The sequence below is a fragment of the Trematomus bernacchii genome, unplaced genomic scaffold (assembly GCF_902827165.1).
Source record: "Trematomus bernacchii unplaced genomic scaffold, fTreBer1.1, whole genome shotgun sequence".
Classification (NCBI taxonomy): Eukaryota; Metazoa; Chordata; class Actinopteri; order Perciformes; family Nototheniidae; genus Trematomus; species Trematomus bernacchii.
This window is the reverse complement of record NW_022987851.1, coordinates 6,011,341-6,026,340: the sequence shown is the minus strand read 5'-3', so window position 1 is coordinate 6,026,340 and position 15,000 is coordinate 6,011,341. Positions and strand designations below refer to the sequence as shown.

At 40.7% G+C, this 15,000-nt stretch overlaps 1 protein-coding gene across 4 annotated transcripts in view; it reads left to right on the top strand.

Moving 5' to 3' along the window:
- Positions 1-15,000, top strand: part of gab2 (GRB2-associated binding protein 2) — a 43,853-nt gene that overhangs the window by 2,954 nt on the left and 25,899 nt on the right. The window contains exons 2-4 of one of the 4 annotated variants that reach the window (XM_034113090.1): positions 6,827-6,887; positions 6,993-7,095; positions 10,670-10,970. In XM_034113090.1, the coding sequence (XP_033968981.1) occupies positions 10,709-10,970 (262 nt within the window). In that variant the 5' untranslated portion in view covers positions 6,827-6,887; positions 6,993-7,095; positions 10,670-10,708. Of the gene's footprint in view, positions 1-6,826; positions 6,888-6,914; positions 7,096-10,516; positions 10,536-10,669; positions 10,971-15,000 lie in introns of those variants that run through there. The other 3 variants (XM_034113088.1, XM_034113091.1, XM_034113089.1) reach the window with 3 other exon arrangements.

Below are 15,000 nucleotides of genomic sequence, written 5' to 3'. Positions count from 1 at the left end.
AAACGAATGCTCACATTTAACCTTACCTAACATCCAATGACGACATATGCACAATATCAAGCACGTATGAATAGTAATTTGCCTGCTCAACATGCTGCGTGTCATTCTGTAAACAAATTAATTCCTGTTCTCAGGTCGGGATCAGTGGCTAGACCCTCCCATTTGCCGTTGTTGTATCTGACATCACAAAACGTGTCTGTTCACATACATTAAAGCATTGCCACATTCCACACGGATCATATCGGCAAGGTGATAGCTGCAGCTACAGCTCTCTGGATCTGCCAGTTTCTACGGGCTTTACCATCTTGCCCTTGTGGATGGTACAGAGGAAGAGAGGTGGGTGGGAGGCAGTGAGTTTTTAAGGCGGACATGGTGTGTCCCACTGTCAGCTGCCGGGTCTGCTGTTGTTTTGCAGAGGGGCTTTGGGAAGTCCTTGCCCTCAGAGGTCAACGGAGAACGCCTCCAAGTTCCTGCTTTGACAGACACCCAGCGCTCACACAGACATTTTCCTTGTTCCACTTTATCTGTGGGACCTCAACAGGGCCTTTGCCCAGAAGCTACAAAACTGGGGTGGCACTATGTGACTGCGATATCAAAGTCAGATTAGTGTATCATTGTTGGATATGTACGGCTAACAGATTCCTTGTGATGGTCATAAAGCTGAAGCCTTCGATCATTTTCATTGTTGGTTAATCTGTTGACTGTTTTTTTTAACATTAAAGATCTCTTATAAACATTTTAATCGCTCATGTTCCATGTTTAAGAGGCAGGAAACAGAGAATGTATTACAGTTTTTATTGAGCTTAATTATGATCTCTTATCAAATGTGTTGCTAATAAGTTTTCTGAAGATCAACAGCGGTGACATTCATGACAAATGAATGCATAAAAGTCAAAGTTGTTTGTCACAATTATGCTTTACTCCACCTTTTGACATCCATTCTTTCACATTCATTGTGAAAATCCCAGGGTGGCCTTGTTTGAACCTTTGTCAAAATATCCTGTCCTTTGCCATGAACTCTGGTTTAGCGTGTGTGTTTTCTGCCCAAAAATTAATTATTGCAGCACTAGCAGATGCCAGACTTCCTCTGGATGGTACCTACAGGAAGTGTTGTGACAGAGGCCCCATGACAGGGAAATAAACTAAATTGGTCTGTGAGTATATAAATGTATTTTCATCTAACAAACTTTATCAGCTGAGTTTACAAATCTGCTGTTCTGAAGGAAATTAGATCCCATTGATTTTTCTCTTTGACCAGCAGCAGAGATAGTTATTTTTTTCTCAGGAAGTTCACTATCACATGAGTGATGGTTTTATTTAACTGTGCTTAAAATAAAATAAATTAGTCATTCTACAACTACATGGGTTGAAAACCTCTGACCAAAATAACTTCTGGGATTATTCCATTCCTATTTGAAACCCTCTGCTGATACACATGATTACAGCCCAGCAGAGCATTGTATGAGGGAGACCCTAAACAAATAGTTGGCATCTACAACATGTCCTTTGATAATATCCTGACTAACAGCAGTATCAAATGCTCACTGATTATAGATACAGTATATGATCTGTTATGTCCTCCCAATTCCGGCTGTTTTTGTAACACAAGCAACATAATCTAAGTGTAGTACCATTAGTTTGTTGCACTGCCTGTTTCTTCTGCATGAAGATACATCTAGTCTCTGCACGGTTGATAAGATAAGAAACAAGCAATCATTTACAGGAACCATCCTACCAGCTTGTACAGTACATGTTAGTGGCTTACAGTATGTCATGTAACTTTCATTGGATTGGCCCACTGATGCAATGGGCTTTGAAATTGTGATGTCAGTCAGTAGAAATGCCTTTTGGCCTTCCACACAGCAGCATGCAAAGAAATACACGTGAGAATGGTACCAAAAAACATTATTAAGAGCAAAAGATTAACATTTATGTTCAGAAATATGAATACTAGCTGTGTTAGAGCTTGTTGAAAGCTAACTCATTTTCTTTTTTTTGCATTAATTTAGTGGTTTACTTGCTCTTTTTGACCAGCGTCCTGCTCTACACTGGAGACAGTTGCTCACACCACGCCTCTCTGATGCCCCTAAACAAGGAGCAGGTTCAGTTTAGATGCAGCATGATAGTGGATGTTAAATAACAGGAAACTCTGGTGTTTTTATAGCTTATATACACCTAAAAATACAAGTAAGATAAACAAACTTTTGCACATGCCATTTACAGAACGTAGTTTGCAATAACCCCTGAAATGGGGTATGGAGATTGTGTTATTTCCTTATTACAGCATATACAGTAGGCAGGGATATTTCTAAAAGGGTCTGCGGCACCTTTAGTGGGGACTTCTTTCTTCCTGCAAACATCCTGGTCATGCTGTTTTGTGAAGCAGGACTTTGATTAAACCTGATAATGTCTTGCTTGGTGATACATGGGGATTAATCAAGGTACCACTTATAGGGGAAGTAGGTTATTCATGGAATACAAATAACTTGTTTTTGCACCTTAGGAAATATACTATTTGACCTTGCTCAATACCCCAAGACACATATTTCAAGTGAATTGGGAGTTAATTGTCTGGGCCTGTTTGGTACAAGCCATGGTGGAATATGATTTGAACACAAGTAGGTGAATCACTTGCCTTGTTGCAATAGTCTGTAGGAGTTGGAAATGTGTAAGCAAAGTGCTTTCCAGCTAAGGTTGTGGTAAAGGTTGCAACATTAGTCAGAAGGAAAACAGCTACAAGCAAGCACATGCTTGAAATGTAGCCCAGCTAAAGAAAGTGAATTGCATCTCCATCATTTGAATATGTTTTTGGATCACTTAGCTCCTTTACATGCTTAATTTTCTTTTAATATTGACACAGCTCAGACTCTTCTTTCTCTGAACATCCAGACAGTGATGAGTCATTACTGCCCAGATATAGGAATTGAAATGCCCTACTGAAACTCAGATAAGAATAAAGTCTGAGTAATGTAGCTAGCGTACAAATAAAGACTTCAGTGGAGCAAAGTGAGACAAAATAAGACAAATGTCATCTAAGTTTAGAAGAGACAGTGTTGCAGATCACGGATCTGTGTGTATAGTTGCATTCACTGATAGGCACCATCGAGGTACAAATCCTAAAAATATCTACAGTTGAAGTGTTGGTCAATAAGTGATCTCAATATTATAGTCTAATGCAACCCTCGAACACATACATGTGATTGTGTTGAGTCATGACAAACAAATGTCCTTTGTAATTTTGGATAATTCTTTGAGCCATTCAAATGTTTGCATTCATTTAGAATCAGAAAGAGATTCTGGGTATGCAGTGACATTTAAACAAACAGCAGCATGGGGAATGGTGTATGAAGAGAGGATACATTTACTTAGTTACACTGTTAAGTACAGAAAGCATTGACGCTAATGTCTTTGATCCTGTTTAGCATTGAGATGTTTTCACTAGTCACCAAAAAGAATCAACTACTACTTGCAATTGTGTCTTTGGCGTGAACAATACCCCTGAAATGAGCTGATGACTTACCTCGACTAAAACAATGATTGCTATTGCAGTGTGCCACTTACATGATTAGAATTACAGTTAGTTGCCTTTAATCCTAATTGACATAGTGATCAACATAAGTACAGATGTCAATTAAGTGTGCCAATTATTGATTTAACTTAATTGAACAATGACAAAACTAATAATAAATACATTTGTAAATGAGTTCAATATAATATTTCAAATGACTACACTACAGTGATGGATACATTAGTATTGTGTGCATGTAGATATATGACAACTCCTTTCCTTTTTGGGATGGTGTGTGCCATGATACGCTCCTGGTACCTGTTATATTTTCCACTGTATTTAGCTGACATCCACACAAGACCCTGAATGCAGCAGTGGCTGACTTAATGATGCACGCAGGTTGGTGTGGCTCTGTGATGTGCTGGGCTGGGTCGATTGGTGCGACAAATATAAGGTCCAACCTTTACCTTGAATCTATATATGTCTACATTGTGGTCCTGAAGAGGCTGTTTCAGAGACTTTACTCCCGATGTAATGATTGTGTTTTGCACCCAAAGCCACCTTGGGAGCAGTCAGAGAGACTAGGAGATGCTCACAGCCCGTTCTCCATACACAGACATGTATGAGTCGCAGCAGATGGCGGAGGCAGGGGAAGTAACACAAAGAGTTCTGATTAAAGATAATGCTCCCCGTTAGTCAAACTGTCAGGGCGGGCTCACACTAAATAAGCCAAGCTTTTTCGCCGGTACGGAGACATGGCGAGAGATTACTCATTTTCCTAATGATGGAAGTGTTCGACTGCACATTGAGGCTGATTATATCTACTGAGAGTTTTGAGAGGTTGTTTTTCATAGGAGGCGCGACACATTTTGCACATGATGAACTGATTGAATGAGCACTGCAGTTACCAAATGCAGCATCCCTCTTCATCTTCATCGCACCTGTAGGATGGAGCTTTCCATTACAGGCATATGATGGCATTGTATGTGGAGTCTTATTTCCTATAATGCTATGAAAGCTGAACCAAATGAGGCTCTATTCTACATGCACTAAAGGGGTTTGCAAAGCTGATGTCTTATAGAGAATTATACGCATGAGGGAAACATAAGGAGTGTCCCTACTATGTCTGCCTTGGCGCTCAATGGCTAACCTCTCACCTTCTTTATTAACACACAAGAATCTATGGGCCTGTTAGGGTCTTATCTGCATGTGTTATGTCTTGCAGCTGCCGGCCTTCCAAGGTCAGTGTTTTGACTATTGGGAAACCTGAGCAGATTGATTTAAATCACAACTGTGCCTTGAAGCATCCGTTGGATTTAAATGGCTGTCGTTTAAAACTCTCACCAATCCTGTTTAACATATTTTTTACGTTTACTTCTCCGGGTACACGGATGGGACAGAGTCATGTCCGACCCAGGAGCATCTGGATCTCCTCACCACTGGAGACAGATACTGGGCTGGAGCTGCTGAAAATGCAAAACGGCCACACATTGTTGGCACACTGTCGGACTCCTGTTTTGTTTGCGAGTTGAATTTATTGGAAACACTTCAGAACCGTGTGTTATAAACCTTGTCCGGGACAGCTGTCTGCTTAACGTCTCGCTGCGAGCCGAGATGGGGAGCCCTGTGTAAACTGTAGGACTTTCAAGGAAATGCTCCATGCTCTCTCATGTCCATTTGGAGTTTATTTAAGCTCTCTGTTACATAAACCGATGTCACGTAAATACTGATTCATGACACCCGTCAAGCACACAGAAGAAGGCAAGCATATCACCAGTTGATTAGCTCAGGAACGCCTTGAAGGAATTTCTTCAAAGTTGGTACAAACATCCATTTGGTCCAGAAATTGGTTGCAAAAGGTCAACCGCAAGGCCCTAATCCTAGGTCAGGGAACGCTTAAAAAGCATTACTATGCAAATGTTAGAGGTGTTTGTGTGCTGTGTGAATGCCCAGGAGATATTTTTCAAATGAAAAAGCATTGCATTCCCTCACTTGTTGAAACTCCCATCTGTTCATGGAATGTTGGCTGACGTTAGACCCGCTATTGATCAGGACCACGTGATCGGGTCTCTGTCGTCATTGTCTGCTGCAGCGGGTCAAGCTTTGTCCTCTCTCACCTTTAACAATGATCACAAGGGTTAAGGCGCTCACTCATACGATCATGGCTGTTATTGCACTCCTACTTATTCATTCTTGCACAGCAACGAGGTCCTTCTTGCTGCTGTTCTTTTGTTGTGAGGTGTTGTTTTGTAAAGATGCAATTCTAATCTTATTCAGACACCAGAAGGGACAAGAAAAAAAAGAGTCACTTATGTGCTAAATATTCTTCTTTTGTTCTTCGCTAACTTTGAGAAGCTAGGAAACAGCACCCACACAGAATAGATGTGGGGTGAATGCATTACAGGGAATTCTTGTAGGCGGGCTATGTCTGCTGTCCTTATTTAGAACCAGTAATTATCCCGTATGTGTGAAATGAAAAGCTGTACGATGCTAACTTATGAGCAGTTGGTCCTCTCTTAGAATTATTGATAATAAAGTTGATTGTATGACCTTTGAAAACATTTTACCGGGGAAGGTCAAGATATAAATATTGTAGGTCATTCATATCTTGCTTGAGGGATACTAACACGTTTTCTTCTTAAAAAATTACTTTTTTAAATGTTACGAATGATGCAGAACTCATAGCTCTTGAGTTGTAAATATTGTTTTAATAAACACAGCCAGCTTTAAAAGAACAAAAGATAAAAGATGGATAAAGATTATGGAGCTTCAAAATATATGAAAGATAATAGAGGTAGTATCCAATTTGGCTGAAATTGGATACTACCTCCCCAACCACTTTTCCTCCCCCTCTTATTTTCCCTGATGCTCAGTCCCATCCCTTAGTAGCCCACCGGTGGGACCTCTGAGAACACTGATGGGATCCCTCTCACTTCACCTTTTACTATAATTACGCAGTAATGGCCCGGCACTAGTGCATTTGTTACAAGCAGTCTCATCACAGTGTTGTGTGTGTGTGTGTGTGTGTGTGTGTGTGTGTGTGTGTGTGTGTGTGTGTGTGTGTGTGTGTGTGTGTGTGTGTGTGTGTGTGTGTGTGTGTGTGTGTGTGTGTGTGTGTGTGTGTGTGTGTGTGTGTGTGTGTGTGTGTGTGTGTGTGTGTGTGTGTGTGTGTGTGTGTGTGTGTGTGTGTGTGTGTGTGTGTGTGTGTGTGTGTGTGTGTGTGTGTGTGTGTGTGTGTGTGTGTGTGTGTGTGTGTGTGTGTGTGTGTGTGTGTGTGTGTGTGTGTGTGTGTGTGTGTGTTTGAGCGATGTTGCCCAGATCAAACATGTTGCCCAAGGCCTCCATTCCGACGGCAGCCAAGCATTCAGTGTCACAAAAGGTAAATCGCCCTGCCGCAACACATGACCTTTACAAAAATGATGGTAATATGAAAAAAAATGTACACAAGCAGTACGGCAGCCTCACAGTGTCAGTGTTTGTGCAGCTGTGTGGTGTGTGTCCTGCAGCAGCAGCAGCAGGTAAAGCAGAGGAGGCGGAGTCACACACAACTACCTGCTGTCTCCTCCTCTCCTGCTCTAGGAGGAGAGGTAAACAAGACTATTCTAACCTTTATGATGATAGCATATGTGTTTAGTTTGGATGTTTGCTCATGCACATTTAAAAACATGTGGACTGATACTTATCAGCCAGCCTGTTGACACAGCCTACTACTACACACACACTGTGTGTTGCTCGATTGCTGTAAAAGGCACACCTTGGATAATTGTTTAGGCCACAACCATCCCCAAATTCATTAGTCAGTGTTACTAGGACAGCAGAGTGATGAGTTGTGTTGAAAGACACGAGACTGGGCTTGTTTTTACAGTGTTGGATTAGATATGTGCAAATACAGTGAATGACTGCCGTGACTTATCAGCTGTCGCTGTGTATTTATCTCCTAAACTGTTGTGTTGAGCCTCAGAGAACTATCAACACATACCAGACAATTGTATCCCCTTTGTATGATTGTTTGTTTTCCCAGTATCATTGTTTTGAAGTCAAAAATAGAACAACACATGTCTCCTTCTCAACATGCAAAGAAACAAAAGGAATTGGCAAGAAAACACGTTTTGATCCTATTTTTAGAAGTGAACTTGCTCAAAAGGTTTTTGTGTGAGGATTTGTTATTAGAGGTTTTCCTTCCCAGTCATCTGAAATAGATGCCGACGTGTTCTCCTTTGTACTCCACTGTAGCCTCTCTGGATCTGTAGCATGGCTGCCATCAGCACAGGAAAAGGGAGACTTAGTTAGAACAAGGTGAGATCAAGCTTTATGGGCTGATTGGATAAGACTGAAGGAACTAAACACTGTGCGCTCATAGACACGGATGGCTGCTCTTCTTCTTGGAGAGCTTCAAGCGCTGGCAGACCATTTATTCTACAGTTTAGACCCTGACAATCTAAAAAGCAGAGTTTTACAAAAATACATCCGAGGAAGTCTACACAAAGAACCATTTTTTGTTGTATAGGCTATTTGTTTTTTGCTTAATGAGGTTATAGTTTCTTTCTGCTCAGATTTGACCTTTATTTGACTTTGACCTCGGGAACATGATGAGCAAATAATAATAAAGCTTTATTTATATAGCACATTTCATACAACACATGCAGAAATAGCAGGGAGCTCCAACACGTCCTGTGATGCTGCAGCAAACAGCTCATAAAAATCATATTGTATTAGTTTAGGGTGTGATTGGTGGCTCACAGCTCTGTCAGTGGTTCAATGGACTGTCGTGTCCAGTTGTTATTAGGGGCAGTGTGTCTCTCAGCTGAGCCCCCCCCCCCCCCCCCATAGAAAAGTGATGCTGCTTAAACCAAAGCTATGAGGGGGAGGGGAAAGTTGGAGAGCCGGGAGAGTTCAGCCTAGTTTTACAGCTCCAGCGCTCACTTCCCAGCGCTTAGACAGTGATCGATGGGCTTAGACATGCTCTGTTGGACAGGCGGTGGGTGGGTAAGCTCATTTTGTTGTGTCCTCCTCCCCCATGATCTACTTCGCCGGGGAAGTTTGCTCGAATTTGAAAGAGTTCATGAGAGAGAAAGAGAGTGATAGAGGGAGTAGAGGCTGCGATGCCAGTTGAGATGTTGATTAGAAACACACCAATATCACGCAAGAGCTTGGCAGAAAGTGTGACAAAAGGAAACATTATTTAACCCTCTTATTCAAAGACCAAGCTGGAAATTAATTTGTTCCCAAATTAGGCTGCAACTATATTTCCCGTGGAAACTAAGCATGCTATTTTTAGAGTGATAAGGCCTCCTAAATGATTTGTCTTTGCTCCGCGGTGGAGAGCTGTGGCTGTCCTGGGTTAATACGCTGGCCGCAGTTGAAGGATGCCAGGAATAACCCAGCAGGGTCACACTGACCTCTTGAAAACTGGGCAGCGCTCCAGGTCTCAATTAAGTGATGCTCTCTCCTTCCAGAAAAGGCAATAATATTTAAATGGGGTTTGCAAGAGTTATAGCTGTGCATGGTGTAATGGCACAGAACCAAAGAGCTTTACAGACCCGATGGGGGACATGGAGTTTGTTTCTTTTGAGGCGTAAGATGACTGTACTGTACATTTAGGAAATAAGGAAGTTCACACTCAGATAGAATCACTTAGAAGGAAGCTTAAAGACTTTATTTGAAATATTTTCTCCCACATCCTTTAGCAGTACAAACTGCAACATTAATAACAACCTCCCATAGTGAGAAATGACCTCGTATATCTCATCAGATAGGGCCTGATTAAACGTACTGAAACTAGGGCTGTGGTGGTAGGATATATATACTGCCTCCAGCTTTTATCAGTGTATCGTTCTCACAGAAAATACAAATGAAAAAGTCATATACCACATGGAGCTCTTCAGCTACACAGGAGATAAGATCACAATCTGCACTTCCTGGGGAAAAAATGTGTTGCTGCCTTTTTTCTTTTTACCTCTGTTGACTTCTCAGAGGATAAATAAACAGAACATTTTAGAAGTGTGTACAAATGTCACAGATATACATATGAGTGTGAGAGAGAGCCAGTGTGCGCAGTACAAGGAAATTGAAACCTAAACAGCTAATTCAGCCATCATTCATTGTATCCCTGAAATAGCTTATAAGAAAATGATGATGATGAAGATTAGAAATACCTCATTTGAAAAGCACAGGAGAGATGCAATGAAATCCATGTTCTGCCCTGTGTTTATGCATCTGTCTGCTTTGAGGGGGTGTGGGGCAGCTAGCCTTGCAGCAGTGTCTGTGTTGATGGAGAGAGAGGGGGCCTGCAGGATCCTGTGTGTCAGCAGCCTGCATGTGAGAGGCATTGCCTGGCGGAAGTGCATCACTGGCAGATGTCCAAAACCCCCCTTTACTCCCCCTCTCCCTTCCTGGTCTATCTTCCTCTTTTGTCTCTGAGCACGGAGAACACAGAGGCCCTTTAAGACAGTTACTGGGAAAACATATGGAGGCCACTGTCCTTCCTTTATGCTGTTTCCAGTTGACAAACGCAACAGTGGTTTTGTCTTTGTGAAATCAACATGTTACTTTTGTTGGTTTTGCTCTTGCATAATTGTGTGTATTGTTGGACTGCTGCTGCCTTTCATCTGGTTATGACAAGGAGTGTTTATTTACACTCTTAGAGGCAACTTCAGTGACACGGTCACACGCAGCTATGGGTCAGTGTTGATTGGAGCAACGCAGTGTCATTCACCACTTCTGGAAGAGGGCGGGGCCTGCAGTCTCATAATGAAGTTGTCATGGAGGAGATCTGCTTCTGTCTTAGCTCACAGAGGGATTTCAGCACAGGAAATACGTTGGGAGGGAGTAAACACCTGCTGCCTCCCCCCCACAACCTCCAACACACACACACACCAACCACACCACAACCACATGCCTGCTAAAGCACAGCATCCTCCTCAAGTATACAGGCAGACTTTAGTTTCCCTGCTTGATAAACAGTTAACATCACAACCCAGTTCAGCGGTTGAGTGCGTTGCCACGGTAACATTCTGCATCACATAGAGTAGGGAATTAAACAGAACTATTGTTCAGTATTTTAAATGCAGATAAAAGTATAATTCTCCATCAACACATATGATTTTGCTGTTCTGGCTCACAGGGTCAGTCTTGTACTTACATTTTATTTCCATTTCCCAGGCATGGAAGAAACGCTGGTTCATACTCCGCAGCGGCCGCATGAGTGGTGACCCTGATGTTCTCGAGTACTACAAGAACGACCACTCCAAGAAACCCATCAGGGTCATCGACCTGCACTGCTGCGAGCAGGTTGACGCCGGCCTGACCTTTAAGAGGAAGGAGTTCCAGGACAGCTTCGTGTTTGACATCAAGACCTCAGACCGCACTTTTTATCTCGTAGCTGAGACTGAGGAGGAGATGAACAAGTGGGTCCGTTCCATCTGCCAGCTGTGTGGGTTCAACCAGTCAGACGACAACCACGGTAGGAAAGCCTGACCTGTGCTTGCTGCTCTATCCACCTGCCACTGATTTCATTTAACTCTCACCATCTCCCTGTTTAAAACACAATGAAACCTAACAAGTCAATTCATTAAGATTTTATTTATTTTTAGGAATCTTTGTGTCATGTTGGCTTATTGATCTGCTTTTGTGTTTACTGCTGTTACTGTTACTATGTCAATTTTACATTTCAGACAATTTAGTTTGTAAAGTAAAAAATCTCCTTCCAATATGATAATAAGTAGTACTAAAAGGTTAATTAAATTATTCTTTGTCCAACAGTAAATAAGGGATAAAATTGATAATCAATTAGTTACGCAAGTCATACAGTATATCAAGAAAAACCCTTGCTGGCTATGTTTACCATTATAAATGATTATCTTTTCATTAAATGTGTTATTCAAATTTTGTAAAATGTAAAAACCAATAGACGAAAAAATAAACATTCAATTCGTAGACAGAAATAAATTGCATATCAATTTGTAGAATGATTACAAAGTACAATAGTATAATATAATTTGAGAAAAACACATCTTTACTGAATCAATATAATGTGTTTAAGGCATGCAAGCAGTACAAAACAAAATTGAATAACTCCTTCCTTCTCTAAGTCTCCTATTGTGCTTTTTTTTTGGTGTTATTTGGAACAGCTTGCGTCTTAGTTTTCACAAAATTTGCAGCAGAGGTCCAGCCACATGATATCATTGGCAATTGTTGTTTTTTTTCCATCTTTGTTATTTGAGAGAGTGGAATGGGAACATCCCTGCCAAATAAATGGACACAGTGCCGGAGAGTGTTATTGATTTTTCTCTTCATTTGTTATGTTAAGGAAAGGGTCCGCTCTCTGCCTCTTGTTTCCAGGATGGTGGGAATTCTTATTCTTAATTTTGGCCATTATAAAACTTAGTGGCAGATACAGAGGGGGCAGTTTTGCCACAGCTTCTCTTTTAAATAGTTTGCGCTTGAGAAAGGCTTGTTTTCCTCTTGGATTGCTAATGATAAAAAAAAAAAAAAAAGCTTGTTGAATTAAAGTGCCAAATAGAAAACTCATGCAAATGACAACATGTTTATGCAGTAATGTTCTTCTTTCTGGGTGGATTGATCAAAGACCTGCTATAATAGTGAGCTGAATGTGTTGTGTTAGTTATTGTTACTTTAGCTCATGGCATCTGAGGTGTGAGTGCTTGGAGCGTCGATGCATCTTTAGATCATACATGACCACAAATATTCAGTAGAACCACAATGATTAGTCGATTAACAGAAACATATTTAACCCTTTTTAAAGGGGCTCAATTATGCTCTTTGGGGTTTTCCCTTTCCTGGAGTGTGTTATATAGGCTATTGTCTATCTATGTAATGGTCTGCAAAGGCTAAACCCCCAATGTTTCTCCCCCACTGCCTTTGAAATGCATCCATTCGACTCCTTTGTTTACTTCCGTAACATAATGACATCACCATGTAACACTCAAGCTACTATTGGCTAGAGCTCCAACACATTGTACGTGATAAGCGAAGGGCTGGGACACCTCTAAGCGGTTGACCAGTCACAACAAAGCCGGCCAGCTGACCAATCAGAGCAGACTCTGGTTTCAGATGGAGGGTGAAAAAAGCCACACCACACTGGCTTTCAGACGGAGGGTGAAAAAGCTATGCAGCACACGCAGTATGAGAAAAATAAAGACCTTTTTGAACATTAAAGCATGTAAACATGTCACAGTAAAGGCATAAAATACAACTATAAACCTGAACATTTGCATAAAAAGGCCCCTTTAATCTTAAGTATTTTGCAGAACTTTTAGGAAATAGTTTTCAGCCTCTAATATGCAGTTTTCCTGCTATTTTCAGGTTATACATATTAAGCTGACTTTCTTGGGTCTTGGGTATTTTAAAGACCCCCTTTTGACAATTGTATAGACCAAACTATGAACCGAGAAACAAATAAGCAGATTATTCAATAATGAAAAACATAATTAGTTGCACCCCATACTGTATATTCAGGACAGTGTGTGTTATTGTGAGTTTGTAAAATATACTCTCCTCATATTCTTCTTCCATCCAGATTGAGCTCATGATGTTGTTTTCCCACCATCTGGCAGCTGGTGGACGTTAATCTTGGTGCACATGGTTGATCATCTGCAACATGCAATATGTCCAGGTGTTCAATAAAAACAGCTGTCTTATTTTTCTCACATCAGGAGGGAATCCCCCTGCTCCAAGTTCAACAACTAGCGAGGTCCTGTTATGAATCTCAAACTGTATAAGCTGTAGCCAGCGGGGTGTGGCTGGGAGAATGGGTGGGGGCACTGAGAGGGTTTATGTCATCACAGCTGCATTAGTGACACCATTTTTTGATCAAGAAACTTCACTTAAATGTGTTTTGGAGAAATCTGTATCTAAATGTATTTTGCTTCCAAATTCATACTATATTTTAGTATGGGTGCATCATAACAGGAAGTTAGTATTTGTTATTACCCCTTTGTGCTATCTTATTTTATGAAAAACCACTTGCAGCTTATTCCTAGCAAAATCATGATTCCTAGCATTATTTATGCCAAAGGGGTACAAACTGACTGCTTTTGATAAGCATTCAAAACCAAAACTAATACCTTCTTCAAATGTTTCAATGCTCTAGAAAGGCATGACAATCTTATGCTACTAATACGTATAAGCTTCCCTTGCTCCTATGCAGCTTCATTTATTTAGATGCTTAAGTAGTAGTAGTACTATCCGAAAGTAGCAGAAAGCCTACACGGCGCAGACTGAAAACTCATCTCTTTCGACTCCACTTCGAGCGATAGAATTACTAACAAAGAATTGCTAACAAAGCACTTATATACTAATAAAGGACTGGCTTATCTAAAGCCAGTTGAGTAGCACTTGAAATGTTTTGGCTCTATGAAACCTGATGTACTTATATGATTCTGTTTTCTTCAAGTTTGTATCTTCTTGGTCGAATGCACTTATTGTAAGTCGCTTTGGATAAAAGCGTCAGCTAAATGCAATGTAATGTAGTAGTAGTTTTGAATTCCATGTGTGCAGCTGAATAGTGAACTAAACAAGTGGAAATGTAGATGTTCTTTTCTCATGTATTTGTTCCCCAAGGGCATTGCTGCTTGATTTACCACTGGTTCGCTATTGCGTCATTACTGAAGTCTAAATTATGTGAAAAAGCAAGGACTTTATTTAGAGACAGCCATGAATTTGAGTTGGTTAATAAAACCATTCAGAGCTGACCCACTGCTGATCTGAAACAAGCTGATTGTGTTTGTTCACTGGTGCTCACACACATGGCTTCTTCTTGCTGGTGTCTGCTTGTTTCTGCTTTCCATCTTAATCAAACTACATGCACATTTTAAGATTGGTCCACTCAACACGTACCTTCTATGGAAAAGTATTTTTGCATGACAGGCATTTAAGGCAGTGTCTTTCCGAGGAATAAGTTGTTGACTGTTATGCAATTCCATGCAGCTCTCCCTCCAAAGACCGTAACTTGCCTCACTTTTCACACAAGTGGAATAATACAAAGCTGAAATAACCTATTGTATAATAATTCAAAAATTACTTTTCATGATTACAAGAGCAAGATATTTTTGTCTTAGAGCCAAAAACCTCAAATTAGCCTAGAATGGATTAACAATGTGTACAATACACAACATCCTCTAGCTGTTGGGACTAGGATAGATGCTCAGGGAACCAACTGAAATAATTCAATGGTAACTTAATACAAAATGTTGGATTGTTGCACAGTTGTAAATACTATAGAATATATTCTTCCGTTTATTTCATTGCTGAATAGCCTGATAGATTAGTTATTTTGTTTTCTAAGGATCAACTCATCAAGTGACCAACCAAGCATTAAGCGTTATTTTAGTGTGTTGAACAAAGCAGTTTACATTTTTGAGAGGAACAAAACGTACTGCAGTCACATGGAAACAAATTCAATTGTTGAGAACACAAACATTTGTTCAGTCAGAAAATGCTTTATGCCAATATAACCTGAAGAAACTACCAGA